This window comes from Rhinatrema bivittatum, chromosome 9 (genome assembly GCF_901001135.1).
Source record: "Rhinatrema bivittatum chromosome 9, aRhiBiv1.1, whole genome shotgun sequence".
NCBI lineage: Eukaryota > Metazoa > Chordata > Amphibia > Gymnophiona > Rhinatrematidae > Rhinatrema > Rhinatrema bivittatum.
Genome location: NC_042623.1, coordinates 110,708,757 through 110,727,717, shown reverse-complemented (window position 1 = coordinate 110,727,717; position 18,961 = coordinate 110,708,757). Strand labels below are relative to the sequence as shown.

General features: G+C 42.4%; 1 protein-coding gene across 2 annotated transcripts in view; it reads left to right on the top strand.

Annotated features, from left to right (window-relative positions):
* The window catches only part of NELL2 (neural EGFL like 2), a 537,087-nt gene that overhangs the window by 500,931 nt on the left and 17,195 nt on the right, over positions 1-18,961 (top strand). For both annotated transcript variants that reach the window (XM_029616870.1, XM_029616869.1), the window contains exons 16-18: positions 2,267-2,407; positions 7,380-7,573; positions 14,918-15,094. In XM_029616870.1, coding sequence (XP_029472730.1) covers positions 2,267-2,407; positions 7,380-7,573; positions 14,918-15,094 — 512 coding nt within the window. The remainder of the gene's footprint in view (positions 1-2,266; positions 2,408-7,379; positions 7,574-14,917; positions 15,095-18,961) is intronic.

Sequence of the window (18,961 nt, the reverse complement as noted above, 5' to 3'; positions counted from 1 at the left end):
GAGGAGTTGACAGTGGGGCATTGCTTCCATGGATTTATATCTCTAACCCTCTCATCATTTCTTTGGAGAGTAAAGGGAGGTGAAAATGTGCAAGAGTTGTGTAGAAAACAATGGTTGAGTAAGGAGTAATTTCATCAACCACACTGATGTTTTTGGTGGCCTCACCCTATTGAGGTCACACACATTTATCTCCTGTACTCCTGCATGGTGTCCTGTTGCTCTCTGGAGAGTAATGAAGGTCAAAGGTGGTTCCCTCAAAGAGCTGTGGTCATATAATTGTATGTATGCATAAAGAGAAGCCACATCAAGCTTTCATTACAAGTTAACATTAAGACAGCTCTGAATATATATAGACTAACATGCATTTTACAGTACTGTTCTTCCCTATGTAGAGCATGATATCTTTGTTGTCCTTTTCAGTTTTACTTGCTATATATTCATTCCTTCCAACCTATTGGAGCTTTGGTATAACCCATATAATATAAACAATTGTTATCATAGAACTACATACTATTCTAGTAGGATATTCCTCTTACCAGGATTAGAGCTCTGCTGCATTCAGTGATCATCTCCAGAGGCATAAGAAGTTTCTGGAGGGTTAACAAACCTTTCTCCATTTTGGTGCCTTGTTCTGGCTTCCTTATGGACTCCGTGTGACTTCATATTTTTCCATTTGCGTCTGATTTTCTTCCAATTGTGCATGTACCATGCCAATGCTATTGATAGCACTCCTATTTTATTTTACCTGCATTAAATATATGTGCATATAGGGGCAGATTTTAAAACCTGCACGTGCGGCCTACATTTGTACGCGCTACCCGGTGTACACAAATGTATGCCCAATTTTATAACATGCACACAGCCACGCACATGTTGTAAAATCCGGGGTCTGAGCACACAAGAGGGTGCACACTAGTGCACCTTGCACGCGCCGAGCCCTAGGGGAGCCCCGGTGGCTTTCCCCATTCCCTCCAAGGCCGCTTCAAAATCGGAGTGACCTCAGAGGGAACTTTCCTTCCAGCCCCCCCACCTTCCCTTCCCTTCCTCTATCTAACCCACCCCCCAGCCCTACCTAAATCCCCCCACCTTTATTTTGTTATTTAAGCCTGCTTCTGGCAGGTGTAAGTTGTGCGCGCCAGCCAGCTGCCGGCGCGCACAACTCGATCCCGCCCCTGCCCCTCCCCCTTTCACAAAGCCCCGGGACATACGTGCATCCCGGGGCTTGCGTGCGTCGCTGGACCTATGCAAAATAGGCTCGGCACATGCGTAACCCTCTTAAAATCCACCCCATATTTTTTAAATAGGTAGGAAAAGTATGCCCATTCAATGCATTGAAATACTTTCAATGCATTGCATGTATTCATGTGTAAGCATACATATGGGCATATGTTGCGGGACAGAGATATGCATATTTTATGATAAGCACATATGTGATACGCGCAGGTTATAAAATACTGTTCTAAATCTATACATGGCCATATACGAGCATATATGCCACCATGCACAGTTGTTTGAAAGTTATCGTCTTAGTCTGACACAATATGGCAGTTCTTATGTTCTTAAATTACCCTTCTCAAGAGTAGCTGATAAATATGTAGGCATGTGCAGGTGGGGGAGTAAAACAGCATGCCCACTTGGCAGTTTCAAAAGTAAGAGTGCCTTTTTACACCTACCCTCTTCATCTGCCACCCAAATAGTAGATATGAAGTACACAGGCACTTTTAGAATCTGTACTTTAGCTGATTTCCAAAGGGAAAACCACCTGCATAGTTTTATTGTGAAAATTAGCTATAAAGTGCATGCTGTATTAGAACCCACATACTTGCAATTATATGAGTTACTCAAATTTGTTCCCTATGGAGGTAATTTTCACGGGAATTAAGCATGTAAATGTAATATACCATCGTAGCAATTTTCAAAAGCACTTACGCATGTAAAACCTTTGGACATTTCAATGGCATACATTGTATTAATTTTCAAAAGCCTAGCTGTACTAGTGTAAGTACTTTTGAAAATCAGGCCCTTAATCTCGAATGCCAGTAACATCATCATTCCAGTAATATTGTGAATTTCCTGGGTGTTGCCTCAGTGACGCCTGGCAAATCTGAAGGATATTATATATTGCCAGTACTACCATTATCTGTGTCCAATCAACAAAGCTTTCATGGTGTTACAGCATAGCTAGTAACAATACATTGTCATTAGTTAAGACTGCTTGTTATTCGGCTTGGTGATTAACTGATTTTTCTTCTTCTTTGTCACCAAGATATTGATGAATGCTCTGAAGGCTTTGTTCAATGTGACAGCCGTGCAATCTGCATTAATTTGCCTGGCTGGTACCACTGCGAGTGCAGAGATGGCTACCATGACAATGGAGTGTTCTCCCCAAATGGAGAGTCATGTGAAGGTCAGTGTAAACTAAAGATTTAAATGTACAATAGGTCTGAATAGGGCAATGGGAACTGGGTACTAAAAATGAGGATAACTCAGGCATTAATCTCATGCATTAGAAAATAGTCTGTAATCTGTTTTTTACCCTCAGAATTTGCTGTTACTTTGTAGATTCATAGTCCCTGCTACTCTAAAAAAATCAATCACATTGACATTCAGGGGTTGCCATGCTTTTGAATTTTATATCAATACATTTGAATAGACTTTTTGCCCAAGTAATGAATCTAGTGTTCTAATGTAAAAGATGTTCTCTTGCTTTTGTCCAATGAAAATATTTTGAAAGACACGAGTTCCCCTTTTTTTTACTGGTACTTTCTTACAAAAAAATGTTTGTATGCAGGATCATATTAGTTTCTCTACAGTGAAGTAGAAACTTACAGCATAATACTCTGTTGCTTATTTATTTGAACATCTTCCAGCTCACCACAAGATCTCTTGTCAGTGTATGAAAATACTACTAAAAACAGCATCTACTTTTCTAAAATGTATCCAGATGGACATAATCACAGTCAAACACATCATTCTTTTAAAAGTGTTATGGTTGAGGGATACTTTAATACTACTAAGGGGGCCTATGCAATAAAACTCATGCTACAAATGTTTTACCATGCAACTCAGGAAAATGTTTGCATGCACATTAAAACAGGTGTTAACGTGCTATGGGCTTGGTAAATCTAGCCCTCAAGAGAGTGGCTGCAGTACTATCGGATAGTTTGTCTACATTAGCTGCAGCCCCAAAATCACTTATGCTAACTGTCCCTCCCCCCCGAAACCCAGAAAACGGCCCTTTTGTAAACTCCCTTCTCACAAGCAACATTTCCTAATCCCATCCTGCATAACACGAACCACCCCGAGAGACTTTACACCCATGATATATATTAGGAAGGCCACCCACAGAGAGGCATCCCCATGGAACATGTCAGGGACCTCTGCAGCTGAGAGGCATCCTTCCACATAATTCCCCACCCTCTGCATAGCAGAGTCCTCATCCTACCCCCCTCTGGGAATAGGTCTTACCATTCCCAAGGGGCAGGATCTTCTTGAGCAGCAGGGAAGTCAGAGTCCTCTTGCCCACACTGCAGCCACAAGTGAATTATGCTGCTAGGAGATGCTTCACCAGAATAACTGGATTATACAGAAGCACCCCAGTGGCATCCCTCCCCCTCAGTTATGATATGAACAGGAAGGGCTCTGTCTCTTGCCCATGAAGATCCTTCCCCTTGGGACTAGTAAGAGCTGATTCCAGAGGAGCGGGTGGGGGATGGAGTCTGCTATGCTGGGGTAGTTCTGAGGGGTATGTCAGTTGTGGGGGGGGGGGGGGGGGGGGGAGGGTAAGCCTCTTGGGAGATTCTGGATCTGCAACAGGTGGGGAGGCCTCCTGGGGAGTTATTGATATGTGGCAGGGGGATTCCTTTCAGGGGGTAGGGGGCTTCCTGCTTTGCATTAAGGGAGGTTGCCTCTGGGAGGGGGTTTCCTGGTATGCACCCCAGGGTGAGGTGGGTTGTGCTCAGGAGGGAGCCACTTTCTTTTTGATGCATTTCGGGGGGAAAAGGTAATCCCCCGAGATAACCAACCCAAAGTGAAAGGGCCAATTGACACAAGGGATTTTGGGTTGCAGCTTACATGGTTAAAATTTAATAGGTAGTGTGAGGTCGATGTTACATTTTGGCTTTCACCAGAGCCACAGAAAATAGCAGAAGGAGAAGGAGACCAAGCTATTTCTCATGGGCCCAGTAAGGCCTTATTTACATAGGATGCTCTTTCTTTTACATGTGGGTAAGCACAAATTTTAGTGCTTACATGTTAATGTTGAATGGGTACTATCTTAATGTGCATGTTTAGGCCTGACTGCATAGCAGCTATTTTTAGTGCATGCAAAACAGTCTTAACAAGCACCTCACATTTTATTGCATAGGTTCCCAAAATGAATTGCTTAGGAAGGAGTTTGAAGGTATAGATGATTCTGGGACAATGTTTTCAGTCTTAGTAGAGCTATATGGCTGCTATAAATTCACTAATCTGTTTTGGGAACTGTTGACAATTCGTATTTTCAAGCTCCATTGGCAGATACCTTTTACTAGTAAAGGTGGCCTGCCTTTACCATTCATAGCTGGCTCGCTCCCACTCCTCTCCCCTTTCACTAGATTTATTTGTAATATGGACCAGCCTCTGGCAGCATTCATTATTGATGGTAACCGGTGCTCTACAAGTGGCTGTAATGAAATGTCAGAAACATAATTCTTGGTTAATGGTAGATTGTTGACATACAATTAGTTTAAAAAGTTACACGAAGTCTTTACCAAGGTATTGATGATTCAAGCTTCTGCATGTTGCACACTGTCACTGAAGGCGTGTGCCCCTTATTAACCTCATGTTATTAATGTGATTTCATGAATGGAAAGCTTCTGTATCTCATAAATGGTGGATTATAGGCTGCTTAATTACTTTATACCAAAGGCAACCACAAAATATTGACTTCTGGTGCACTCGTTTCATCTTCTCTTTCTTTCCACTTTGTTTAAGTAACCGTACTGTTGCTACAACAGCAGAATCGCATGCAAGTTCAAATTCAGTGCTTCTCAGACAAATCACCCACGTAAATCCATGTTTCTGAAGAAAAACTCGCTGAGGTTTACAACTCCTGAGAAAGCATTTCCGTAAACGAGTCACACATTTTCCCATGGTTTTGCTTTTGAGACACAGTGGGTTTGTTGGGGGGGGGGGGGGGGGTGTTTCTACAGATTTCTTTATCTCTTTTCTTGACAGCTATTCTTTCCCTTTTTAGCTGGATTTTACCCTTTTTCTTTTTGTCCATAGTTTCCTGCTTTTTTAACATAATGAATAAAGTGTTTTGGAAAGTAAAAGGGGAATTACCGTTGTTCATCCAGCCAAAACAAAATTAGTTTAAAGGCATCCAGCCAAGTAGTTTGGTAGAAATGCTAATTTCATTCGATTAAACAATGTTTAAGGATGCACTCTTTTATGACTGCTATATCTCTTCCTCAGGCAATCTCAGGCATTTTAGGAAGATATATTCAAATTGGATGAATATACAAGTCAGAATGTACTAACCATATTTACTTTTTGGCAGAAGGCTGGCCTTAACAGCCTTAGGGGCTCATTTACTTATCTGCAATAAGGGTATAATGTGCAGAAATTTCAAATGCATGCAAAGCAGCTCATGCATACCTAATTCTATGTTAAGCAAACAATGCAGCTTGCCAGGGATGCATTATTTGTTGAAACGTTACCTATAAATCGTATGGTGTAGATGGCTTTTCCACTGGTCATCAGAACTTTAATGCACATCTGATGCTCTGGGCCTGATAATTAAAGGGCCACCAGCAGCCCAAAATGAATCCCCCTTTTACCATAAGAAATCCCCCCTCCCACCTGGGGATCTGATTAGACCACCGCTAACTCTAGAGGCAGTCCAGCAGAATCAAAAGTATAAAAAAAAATGTTTTAAGTTGAGCGGTGACATTGCAGCCTCTTCCCAAACCCCGTCCCCTTTCCAAAAAATGACTCCCAGTTCAAACACCCTCCCCCAGGTCCAACCCCTCCCCAAAGGCATTCAACCCCCCTTGCCCCTGGACTTCCCACTCCCTTGGAAGAAAAACCTGGTGTCTAGTGAGGGCATCGGCTGGTCAGCATCATTTTTCAAGATGTCAGTTACTGCTCCAGAATCTAGGGGATGCTCCAGGCCCCACAAGTCACCAGGGATTTTGTCAAATGTATGGGGGGGGGGGTCCTGGAGGGTGGTCAGGGGCAGGGGGAGCCGCACTAGACACCAGGGATTTCTTCTATGAAAGAGGGGAGTATATGGGGGGGGGGCTTGGAAGCCTTCAGAGGGGTTGAACTGTAGGGGTGTTTGAACAGGGGGGGGGTCATGTTTTTGGAAAAGGGAATGATTTGGGAAGGGGAATGAGGTATAAGTGTGTGACATTTAATTTTTTTTTTAGACGTTTCTCCCTGCTGGGCCTCCTCTAGAGGCAGCAGTGGGTGGGAAGGGGACTAACCAGAGTCCTGGAGGATTTCTCATGATGAGAGTGGGTTGAACAAAGGAATAGATGCCAATAGTCTTGAAAAAAACTTTATTGAAGTGGAGACACAAAGTAGCCCGACTCAGGCCGAGTTTCGCCGTATCAAGACGGCTGCCTCAGGGGCTAAAACATAAATAAAAGTTCATATAAGTACATCCTTATGTAATAATAAATAAAACAATGATTAAAAACAAAGTGTATGTACTGTACATGTATAAAGCATTGGTGACACATGATGAGAGTGGGTCACTGTGGGCTGGTTGTGAGCTATGAACATGATAGTGGCCCCATTTGAAGGGGGGTCATCACTGCATTCTTTTCATGAGTTCCCCATAATATTTTTTTGCTCACAGTGTTTCCATGAGACTAAATATTGTGGGGAGCCAGTGCGATATTTTTTTTCTTGGGAGGGGAAAAATACCACAGCAACACCCCCCTGATATATTTTTGCCCTTCCCATGATAAAATATTATGGCATAATAAATGACCCCCCCTTAGGCAGAACAATTGAATAATATTTTCATCTGTCAAAAATGTTTACTTTCCATTTCAGTTTATAAATAGGCTTTGATGACATTATGATGATTATATTTTGTTTTATAAATCTTAAAATATTTAAACCTAATAGTCATCATTTCCCCCTTTACTTATAAAATAACAACCGAAAATATTACTGCCCCAATTGCAAAAATATGCTAAAGATGTGATGTCTGTTTCCGCAGGCATTTTTATGCTCTTTAGAAATCTAATTCTCCCTATATCATTGGGATACAAATTAATGTACAGCTGAAGGCTTTCTAACTAAGAATCATCTACAGAGACAGCAGTAAGACTTTTGTTTGTTAATTGATTCTAGCCTAAAAACATTCTATGGTATGTTCACAGACATTGATGAATGTAGGACTGGAAGGCACAGCTGCACAAATGACACTGTTTGCTTTAATTTGGATGGTGGTTATGATTGCCGATGTCCACATGGAAAAAACTGCACAGGGGATTGTATCCATGAAGATAAAGTCAAGCACAACGGGCAGATCTGGATATTGGAAAATGACAGGTGCTCTGTCTGCTCGTGCCAGGTAGGCATAAGCCATATTGGCTGGCTCTTTGGTTCTGGTCAAAGGATGTTTAATTAAAGACTTGCAGGCATTATACCAAAGAAACTATAAAAAAAATGTTTCCTTTTGAGTAACACTGAAAGTCATGCGGGCTTGCTTTCTCCATATATTTATTGTGTAAGTCACCCTTTTTTTTTTTTTCTCGTGCTATAAACACCTTGAATGGTCTGTGAAGTGCAATACAGCAGGATTTTAAACATATCCTTGGGACTAACAAAAAGGATCAAAATGAAGAAAAAAAATCAAAATTTAAACAAAATTCTTTGATAATATACTTATCTTTCCTAAATAAAGAATACTTCTGCTTATTTTAGGACTAGTTACAGAGTTAAGAATACTTAACACCTCAGTCAAACATACAGTTTTCATTTTAACCGGTGTTAGCTAGAACAGCAAGTCTGTACCCATGACTTTTACAGGCAGAGAAGGGGGAAGAAGCAGGAAGAATCAGTGGAAATTAGCCTCAGGTCTATTCAGTACCGAGCGGTAGGAAGAGCTGCGTTAGTGCCCGGCGCACCCGCGGTTGCCGCACGCACAGTGCAGCTCACCTACCGCTCGATCCTGAACTATAATTTCATGCAAATGTAAACCGCGTCTAAGAAGGGTCCGTGAAGCGTTAGGCCCACGCAACCCATTTTACTGGATAGAGCGCCTATACAGTATCCTGGGTGCGCGGGCCTAACGCTTCACGCCACGCTGGTATCTGTCATTTCAAATGTCATTTGAAATGACAGATACCAGGAAGTCGGGACTGCCAGTCCCCCTCCCCTCCTCCCGAAGCAGGGCGCGAAAAGCAGCCTTGCTCCAGGAGGAGGGGAGAACGGACTGGCAGTATGAAGCGGCGAAGCTTCATACTGCCACTTTTTGCAGCCCCCATACTGCCACTTTTTGCAGCCCCCATCGGACCTCTCCTGCCTCCTGCTGCGCGACTTACTTTTTTTTGCAGCCATCAGCAGGAACGGATCGTGGCTCCCCTGCCTACCGGCGAAGATGGACGCCTGCACGGGGGAAAGCGGCCCCTGTGCGTGCAATTGGCCGCTCAAGACATGACGTCACAACGTTTGGCGTCACGGCATGTGACGTCACGTCTTGAGCGGCCAATTGCACGCACAGGGGCCGCTTTCCCCCGTACAGGCGTCCATCTTCGCCGGCAGGCAGGGGAGCCACGATCCGTTCCTGCTGATGGCTGCAAAAAAAGTAAGTCGCGCAGCAGGAGGCAGGAGAGGTCCGATGGGGGCTGCAAAAAGTAAGTTGCTTCGCCGCTTCACACTGTCAGTGTCTCTTCTTCCCTCCTCCCGAAGCAGGGCGCGAAAAGCAGCCTTGCTCCGGGAGGAGGGAAGAAGGGGCTGGCAGTACGAAGCGGCAAAGCGACTTACTTTTTGCAGCCCCCTCCGGACATCGGAGGGGGCTGCAACGTTTTTTTCGCTTTTTTTTTTTTTGCTTTGGGAGGAGGGGAGAGGACTGGGGCTGCCCCGGGGAGAGGCACCCATGATTGCGGCCGGGGCAGGTGAGCGGGGGCTGGGGGAAAGCTTGCCGCCTACCCTTACCCCTGCCTCTACCGCAGGGGTAAGGGTAGGTGGTAAGTTAGCAGGTTAAACGCGCGACAAAACTGCAGGGAAAGATAGCGATAGTCGTGGCGCGGGTTACGGGATGCTAGGGAATAGCTAATTCGCTCGTTTGCATGCAATATACATGCCGCGTGTGGAAGGGGTTGGCCGGGGATTTTAGGACGCGGTAGGAGTAGGTTAAAGGGGATTCGGGATCGCAGGAAGGGATACGGCGGCCGGAAAGTGAGTAGAACGCGGCTTAGGAGCAGGGTAAATGCGGCTGCACTTTACAGGATAGACCTGCCTGTGAGATCCATATTCAGAGCTATTTGTCCAGCTACATTCAGACTTACATAGAAACATAGAAATGACGACAGAAGAAGACCAAACGGTCCATCCAGTCTGCCCAGCAAGTTTCACACTTTTTTTTTTTCTCTCATACTTATGTTACTCTTGGCCCTTAGTAACCTTTTGGTTCTATTTCCCTTCCACCCCCACCATTAATGAAAGAGCAGTGTTGGAACTGCATCTAAGTGAAATATCTAGCTCAATTAGTTAGGGGTAGCAACCGCCGCAATAAGCAAGCCACACCCACGCCCACCCAGATTAAATAATTCAGTCCTTATTGGTTGTTGTCTGTATATAGATCCACCTTTCTTCATTTCCCCTGCCGCCGAAGCAGAGAGTTATGCTGGATATGCGTGAAGCATCAGTCTTTCTCCCCTGCTGTTGAAGCAGAGAGCTATGCTGGATATGCATTGAAAGTGAGGTATCAGACTTTCTCCCCTGCCGTTGAAGCAGAGAGCTATGCTGGATATGCTTGAAGTATCAGTCTTTCTCCCCTGCCATTGAAGCAGAGAGCTATGCTGGATATGCATTGAACGTGAAGTACCAGGCTTATTTGGTTTGGGGTAGTAGCCACCATAACAAGCAAGCTACTCCCCACTTTTTTGTGAATGCAAATCCTTTTTTCCACATTTCCTCTTGCCGTTGAAGCTTAGTGCAATGTTGGAGTCACATTAACCCTGTGTATGTTTATTGATTAAGGGTATTATCTCCAGGTAGTAGCCATCATTCCCGTGAGCCACCCACTCTTCATTCACGTCCTCTAGACTTTATGGATCCACAGTGTTCATCCCACGCCCCTTTCGCTGGACAAATGGTGAGACTTGAAAGTTCCTGCTGCCTGACCGCCTCTGAGTTGTTCAGCTAAGTAGTTAGCTGGATAAAACGTATCTGGGATAATTTGGAAGCATTCTGGGGGCATTTCTGGGCAAACTTATGTTATCCAGATAAGTTATCTGGCTAACTCTTGTCATGCCATAGAAAAGTCTTAAACGTAGCCTGATAAACTTACCAGCTAACTTTAAGACAGTTGAGTATGTTCAGCGGTGTAGCTGCTCCAAGTTATCTGGCTAATAAAGTCATTCATCAAGCTGCATTAGGGCCTTATGGCACAATAAAGAGTGTCTAACGTGCGATGTTTATCGCATCACATGTTAGAATGTAAATATGGTAATGTGTACGCAAAAGCCGGAAAATTATGCAAATGAGGGACTCCTACCACATTTCGTGGTAAAATAATGCAGATTAATTCGGGATTTAACGTGGGAAATAACATCACCTTTTTTTTTTTTTTGCAGTAGAGGGGAAAAAGGTTTTAATTGCATCATAGCGGCCGTTATCATGGATCACGGCTCTTATCATGGCTATTAAAAAAGACCTTCTCTCAGACACACCGACACAGCCCTGCTGGCCCAATAAAAACTGATTTTCTTACCTACCCTGTCTTCCTAAAGCTACAATGTTAGCGGGAAGTATACTAGTAGTGGGATACTGGCTGCTTTGGACTGCTCAACAACAACAACTACTACTACTACTACTAATACTACAACAGGCAAGAGAGGTTGAAACGCCTCTACGGAAATACCCGCACCAAAGCCAGAGCCGCAAGCCCCGCCAGTGAAGCGCCCTGGCCCATAGCAGGCCTTGCCAAGCGGGAGGGCACACAGGCATTAAACGAACCACATTGCTGGGGATGCCAGAGGAATATGTGGTTATGAGAAATCACCTGAGCTCTCAGGCTATCATGGAATGATATCAAAACTCAAAGGAGATATGGATCCAGTCACAGAAAAGTCCTACACTATACCAGGCCTCACCAAACTACTGTGCACCCAGCATTTTATGGCATCTGGCTCCTTCCAAACAACAGTTAGGGCTGTCAGGGTATGTCCTGAATGTCTTCTTCCCACTGTCTGCACCAGGTCATAACAGCTGGTCGTGGCCTCATTAATTGTTACATAAGATTCCTTCATGAAAGGCAGGACTTGCTGAACTTGAAGTGAGGTTTATATGCCATTGCCAACTTTCCTAATGCTCTGGAAGCTATTGACTGACATCAGAGTGTTCACATAGCAGGCCTTCAATTACAGCCTTTTGGGAAGCATGTCATATTTCGTAGCAAACTTCTCACAGGTTAATGCAAGCTAGCATATCTCATAGGGGCTGCACATGACCATGCACATCTGGGCCCTGCTACATTTAGATAAGCAGTCAACTCTCATGTATAGATGGTGAAGACTTTGGGCCTTGGGTTGTTATGTTGGTTATGTTAACTGCTCAGGGATACTGAAAATCATCTCTGAAATGTATAGGTCCCAGTTTATTTAGTTATGACTATAACAGTACCCACATGTCGCATAACAAACGGTTCACGTCACTGAACCCAAGGCAAAGCTGTGTTAGAAGCTAATAACTAGACCTGACATTTCACAGATAGCCATTGGTAAATATTGAGATGTCAGGACCCAGCAATGCTCTTTCCCTGTTTAGCTCAGGGCTAGTCATGTTTTCCTGCTTTAAGTAAGAACATAGAAAATCTGCAGAGTAGTTTGTTCTGAATGCTAGTAGCAGTTACAATCCTTATCCTATATGTGGCCATCCTTAAAGCACATAGACTGAGAACATAGACAAGCTAGTAGAATGGTCATTTTCCAAGCTGAGTTACAACCTTTCAGGTCTTGTCAGGTTTGAGCCCTTGCTTGTCCACATGGCTGCCCTGACTTGTGACCAACATAGCTGAGTTGCTGTCCTATAGAATGGATGTCCTGTGGTATTTGAGATTTTTTAGTTAGTGGATACCGAGACCAAAGCAGGTGTGCTGATAGACTCTTAGTCATCAGCTCTGTGCATAGAGAAGATGATGTCGGCTGATGTCTTTATGAGCCAACAACAATCCTCTTTCTGAAGCCTGACACTGTGCAAAATGTACAGGCCAACAGCTCCCAGAGGTATCATGTGGTAGGCACGATGTCCTCTGCACTTGCAGTGTTGATATATAGAAAGACAAGTATGTAGGGGCACCTGAGGCCTGGAGAGGCCCAGGTCTGTAACAAGGACAAATCAGTCCTTGTTACATACATGCTTCCGACAGATGCTTGTCAGGCTGTCAGATGGAGGCAATCTTTTGTGAGGAAAAATAACTCTGACTACCTCATTAGCAGGTAGGGACAAGCTTGGCACAGAAGTCATTGATGGTTGATGAGGAATAGGCCAAGGAACAGCAAAATGGGGCCTCAGTAGGTAACCAAAGTGCTGGATGAAATCTGTAAATAACAGGTCCTAACCGATGTGAGTGTCTGGGTGAGTGACGTACTGTTTAGCCTCTGTTTATATCTGTGTCTGGAGGTGATGTTGGGTTTGTAGTTATCTTCCTTACCACAACAATGCCTACACCAGAGCATGCACTGTGTGCGCACCCAATTGGCACACACTCACGTTTGACACAAGAAATCCTATGCTTCCACTTTTTAAATTGGATGCTACAATTATGCTAATATGTAGGTGGGAAGAAAATGGCCTCATGCATTGTCACCAAACATTTCACCTTGGCCTGACACAGTTTATTCATTCAGTCAAGAGGGGGATGTGTGAAAACTGAAAGCGTCAGAGCTCAGATAAGCTGTGCTAGTTTGGTAGATGTGTGGATATCTGTCTGTAGTGAACACTTCTCCCCATCCCCTACCTCACTCCCAGCAACTGAGTACCCTGGACCTGGAGTGGGGCTATTTGTTTTAGTAGTGGGGGGTGTACCTGGTTGGATGAGTTTCATCTGCCAGGGAGGCTGTGGTGTTTGGGGGGGATTTAGATGATGTAAACTTATTTTGGGGATGGAGGGAAGGGGGAGGGCAAATGGTGCCCTCATGCCAAGAACCTCCATGTTCACTAGATAAATGGGTTGGGGGAAAGGTCTGAGCCAGCAGCTTGATGATTCCTGGGGGGCGGGGGGGGGGGGGGGGGGAGGAGACCTACCATGACCCCTATTTTATGTTCTCATTTTCTAGACTGAGACCTATTGTAGAAGATATCCTGCTAACAAGACAGTGAGCCTGCCAATCAAGACAGCATCATTTTGGGTTTACTCTGCCATATGTACATGCTAATATATATTCTGCTGGAGCAATAGCTCTAGTCATATCTTTTAATAAAGATTTACAGTGACCTCATATAATGCCTCTAGTGCTTTTAGACTTATTTGATAAGCATTTAAAGCCCGAGAACTTGGTGTCTTTTAGGTGCTATTGGCTTATTAGTCAAGCCTTTAAGCACTCCAATCTGTTTAATCATTGGTCACTGTGTCATTGTCATGTCTGTGGCTGTCTTAGCTATGATTGACAATGTTTCAGAATGTGCACAATTAGAACATATATAATGTGCACTTATCTCTTTAATCTGGTCCTGAAGTTGTACATGCTGGCAGGTTAGGCCTAAAGAGATTCCACCTTATGTAGTTGCATACATTTTAGTAGCATAGATTAGGTGGCACTTTAATCCTGCTGATTATAGGGGAAAGGTTCTGCTGCTAACTGGAACCACATTACTTGTCTACTATGCAGCCTAATGAGTATGCACCTCTGTCTACGTGCAGCCTGCTAGAACATCGTGTCAGCTGCTGTGTGAGAACTGCAGAGGAGTCACAGAAGTGTGGAGGATAGAGATTCCCCACTGCCCAAGAGCAGACAGTGATGAGGCCTGCTGATGAGACCAGGCAGACTTCACCAGACTGTTATTCTTATTTATTTGCTACTTTAAAAATGCAAAAATAGTATTGCACAAAACAGAAAAGCCAAATTAGGTAAGATAAGTAGGTATTGGCTCTGAATGCTCTTTAATGTCATCTAAACTAAGATTTATTAGGACTCTGTTCATCCGGTAAGGGACAGGTTTACCACCAAAGATTTATCATACTTAAATTGTTTAATTTTGTAATAAGTTTTGTTTGAAATGCCTAATGATGATATTGTATAAAAAGCATTCTGTATATGCTGATAAATTGGACTATATTATAAAAGGCAAATATAGGGATACAAATCATATTATTTTTACATATCTATACTATAACTGGTATTTTAAAATGTGTATTCTTAAAACAGGATGTAATCTCTATTGGAACTGTTTCTTAATTCACAATGAATGAGACAGGGTAAAGACGCACAAACTCAAATCATCTATCTCTTCCCCATATGCTGCCAACAATTCATATTTTCCCTATATATTATTAAGATGAACTTTGAAGCATTTATAATACAAATAAAAATCCTTTTCTCCAAAACTGCAAGTTATGTGACTTTTTTTCTACCTTTAAACAAACATGACTCCACCTCTTAGGTTCATCTATGAGTCAGCTCTGTAACTGCTCTATTGCAATAACTGTGTTTTGCAGCTGAACTCAAACTAAAATGCTTTCTATTCGCAGAATGGATATGTAATGTGTCGGCGGATGGTGTGTGATTGTGAAAACCCAACTGTAAACCTCTTTTGCTGTCCAGAATGTGACCCAAGGCTTAAAAGTCAGTGTCTACATCAAAGTGGAGAGCTGACATATAAGAGTGGGGACACTTGGATACAAAACTGTCAGCAGTGCCGATGCTTGGTAAGTCTTTTCAGAAACAATAATCATGCATTAAAGATTAAGAATAAATTTGTCAAAAAAAACATCTTTTAAAATAGTGTTAGACTATGTTTGTTCTTTAAGAAAGAGAAATTTAAAGCAGTTATCAAAATTCACCTTATAACTCTGCAAGCCTTGTAAGTCTGGTAGGGGTGTGCATTCGGATTGACCGCATTAGTAAAACGCAACTCATATTTTTTTTTTACTAAAAAAATTGATTCGACATAAACGATCGGATTTCCCACATATCGAACATAGATATGTTCGATATGTGGGAAATCGCGATTGTTGAGCCAAAATAAAAATATAAACCCCCTCACCCTCCTTAACCCCCCCCCCCCCCGACTTACCACAACTCCCTGGTGATGGAGCGAGGAGTGAGGACGTCATTTCTGCAATCCTTGGCGAGAAGCATGTGACGTCGGCGGCACGTCGAGTGACGCGGCGTCACGTGATTCCCGGCTCGTTCGCGCCGGACGGCTCGTTCGGCCCAAAAAGAACTTTTGGCCAGCTTGGGGGGGCCTCCTGACCGCGAACGAGCCGGGAATCACGTGACGCTGCGTCACTCGACGTGCCGCCGACGTCACATGCTTCTCGCCAAGGATTGCAGAAATGACGTCCTCACTCCTCGCTCCATCACCAGGGAGTTGTGGTAAGTCTGGGGGGGGGATTAAGGAGGGTGAGGGGGTTTAAATTTTTTTTTTGCACATATGTACATATACCCAACTCATTGGATTTTTTTTATGTCCATATTGGCCGCAAGTGGGACCCCCTTTCGGACATAAAAAATATGAACATAAAATTTTGCTCTGCACATCCCTAAAGTCTGGAGCCCATCACTGAATCTGAGTCAGCTAATCATTCTTAAAAATGATGACCCAAGAATGAGACTATCTTTCTTCATCCCTGTGGCATGCTGTGTGCCTCCTGCACTCTATCTCCCCTCTCAATCTCTCAGCAGCAGGAAGTAGCACAATCACTGCGAGGACAACAGCACTGGGCTTTGCAATTTTGCAAATATCATAAATAACCATTAGTGATGTAATGACAGTACAAAATAGGTGCTTATTTATTAATGCCAGACTCATAATTTCCTGACTTCTGTATGTTTCTTAGACTCATAACATTAATGTAGGTTTTGCAAGCAAATTTATTTTTGTGAGTTCCAAAAGCCATAACTGTTTTTGCTAATGAAATTCGTTATCAGTGTCTAGAAGATTTTAATTAATAGATAACATCTTTCTTCCTACTATGAATATAAACATTAATTACTTGTCACAGTCTGTAGTAGTGCTATATTGCAATAATCACCCATAATGTTGATGATCATTCCACTAACCCTTGGTTGCCGGATTAGAAATGTTGAAAGCCCTTGGCTTTGTCTTAACTATTCAGCTCCTCCAATAAGAAGAGCAAGGACTGGCTCATGTCCTTCTTTTCTACTGCTACTATTTATCATTTCTATACAGGTTGAAGTCTGTGTAGCATTCTATATAGATAACAATAAGTCAGTCATCATTAGTGTCCATATTAGTCATAATGATAGCATATTGCTATTAATTTTATCACTAATAGTGTCTGTCTCTATAGCATTACAATGCATAGATATCTGTAGTACTTTAGTAAATCATATAAAAAATGAGCATATAATCAACAAGGTTTGGTGCTTGAGAATGGGAATTAATTCAAATATTAACAAAAAATAGCTGAAAATTATGAGGTCGATATTCAGCTGGTTAGTTAGACTTAGTTCGGGACTTAAGGAGATATGTCCAAAGTTTTAAATTTCCTGCCTCTTGCAATGGATAACGTTTAAACTAGTAAGTCATTATCTGACTACATCATATCTGTATTAAAAAAGAAAGTGGTGTGGGGCATGCTGAAGGAGGGACTTAAATTTAGCCAGGTAGCACCAATATTTAGCACTCCCCGGCTAAGTCTGATCATAGCAGAGAGCAGTAATTACATTATCAGGGTAAACGTATCTAAGTACATTTCAACCTAACCAAGTATATATTCCCACTGAATATCTTGGCTAAAGTTATCTGGGTGAGTTTCCCTGGGTAACTTGTTGCTTGTGGCACCAATTAATATTGCCCTCTATAATCCTCCAAAAAATGACCCCCCCCCCCCAAAAAAAAATGTTCTTCGTTACATGACATTTTAATACAATGTTTCAAGTAAAGGAGAAATGTCACCATGATTAAAAAAAAATAAAAAATCATGTTTTATATACTCATTTCATCAACAAACAACCTCTTCCTTGTGTTTTGGAATGGTGCAATTCAGTCTAGTTGTTCCTCTACCACTTCTTTTTAAGATACTAATATTAAGGACATTTTTCAAATACATTTGTTTACATAAATAGTTATTTACATGAGGAAAATGTTCTGATTGAAAATTGCCCTCCCTCCAAAAGTGTGGCTAAAAGTATGCAAGTCCATACAATGTATACATTTAGCCACATTAAACAGAGGCATCCTAGTGGGTGTATTTAACTTGGCAAAGAAAAATAATGAGGGAACATTTGATGTTCTCCTCGCCTGCCAACACATGAATAGCAGGTGAATATGTGCAGATGCTTTTAACACACAGTTTTCACTTGATAGTTTTCTAAGAAAACCCAATGTGGTCAGGTCCTTTTGAGTGAGCTCTCAAAGGAGCTGAATTATTGCAGCAACAATAGGGATGGACATGCCAAAATAGTTTGCAAGGCACAACAGATTTTGAACTTGAGAAGGTGTGGTAGGTTTAGCAGCCTCTTGAATGATTTTCACGTTCCTTAGATCAGTTGTGATCCTTCGTTGGAAGAGTTGCACCCAAAGAACTACAGTATAAGGTGGTTGTATTCATATTTCAGTGGATTTAGTGGGAGATTGTGTTCCTGGGCCAGCTGTCATACTCTTCAGCCAGGCTACTGTAAACTAGGATATCATTTATGGCACCTGCAAGTCCTGAAAGCATTTCATGATGTTCTCTGCAACAGCTTTCCTGATCAGTCAAAGTGTAGGGCATATACATATTAGACCCTTACAACACAGATATAAACACAAGAGTCAAAGTGAGTCATAAAAAAACAAGTGGGCATTCTCACTCACCATGTGGAATTCAAAAAAAATAAAATGGAACTAAGCTGAGAAGTACAATCCATCATTATTTTTCCATGATTAAACTCCAAGAAAGGGTAATTCAGTGGGAGCACTGAGAGGAGAGGATCACCTTGCTGGTGGCTGAAAGGAATCAGTAAGTTTTTGCTTGGGAAATTTTCTTTTTTAAAAGTATTGGGGCAAAGTTAACTATTTGGGAATATTATTTAGTGTGTTTGTGTGTCTGTGCTTTTAATAGTCAGTAAGGCAGTGAATAAACAGAAGTTAGACTGTATTTTTAAATAGTCAGTAAGGCAGCTAGTAAGTAGTTAGTGTGTTTATTTTTATTAGTCTGCAAGGCAGCTAATAAGCAGAAGTTAGAGTGTTTGTATATTAAAAACAAACAAAAAAAACCAACAACAAAAAGTAGCCAGAAGCTAGAAATAAGATAGGAGCAGTGTACACCTAAGTAAAAAGGTTGAAAAGTTCAGTTCAGTTACTCACCTTGGAAAAGTGTTAAGGTAGTGTGATTTGGTTTGATTAAGTACCAACATTTGTTAATCAAGAGAGCAGTGAGTCACTCTGGCTAACTGAAGTTAGACTGTTTGTATTTCACAACCCTCCCACCCCTAGCTCATCCTTTAATATATAGGCAGGTGCCACAAAAAAAACCCTTATTGAAAGTTTGATCATTCCCCTGTAGGCTACTACCAGACATATAGTGAATTCACTAATACCTTTAAAGGACATTAATTAGACACAT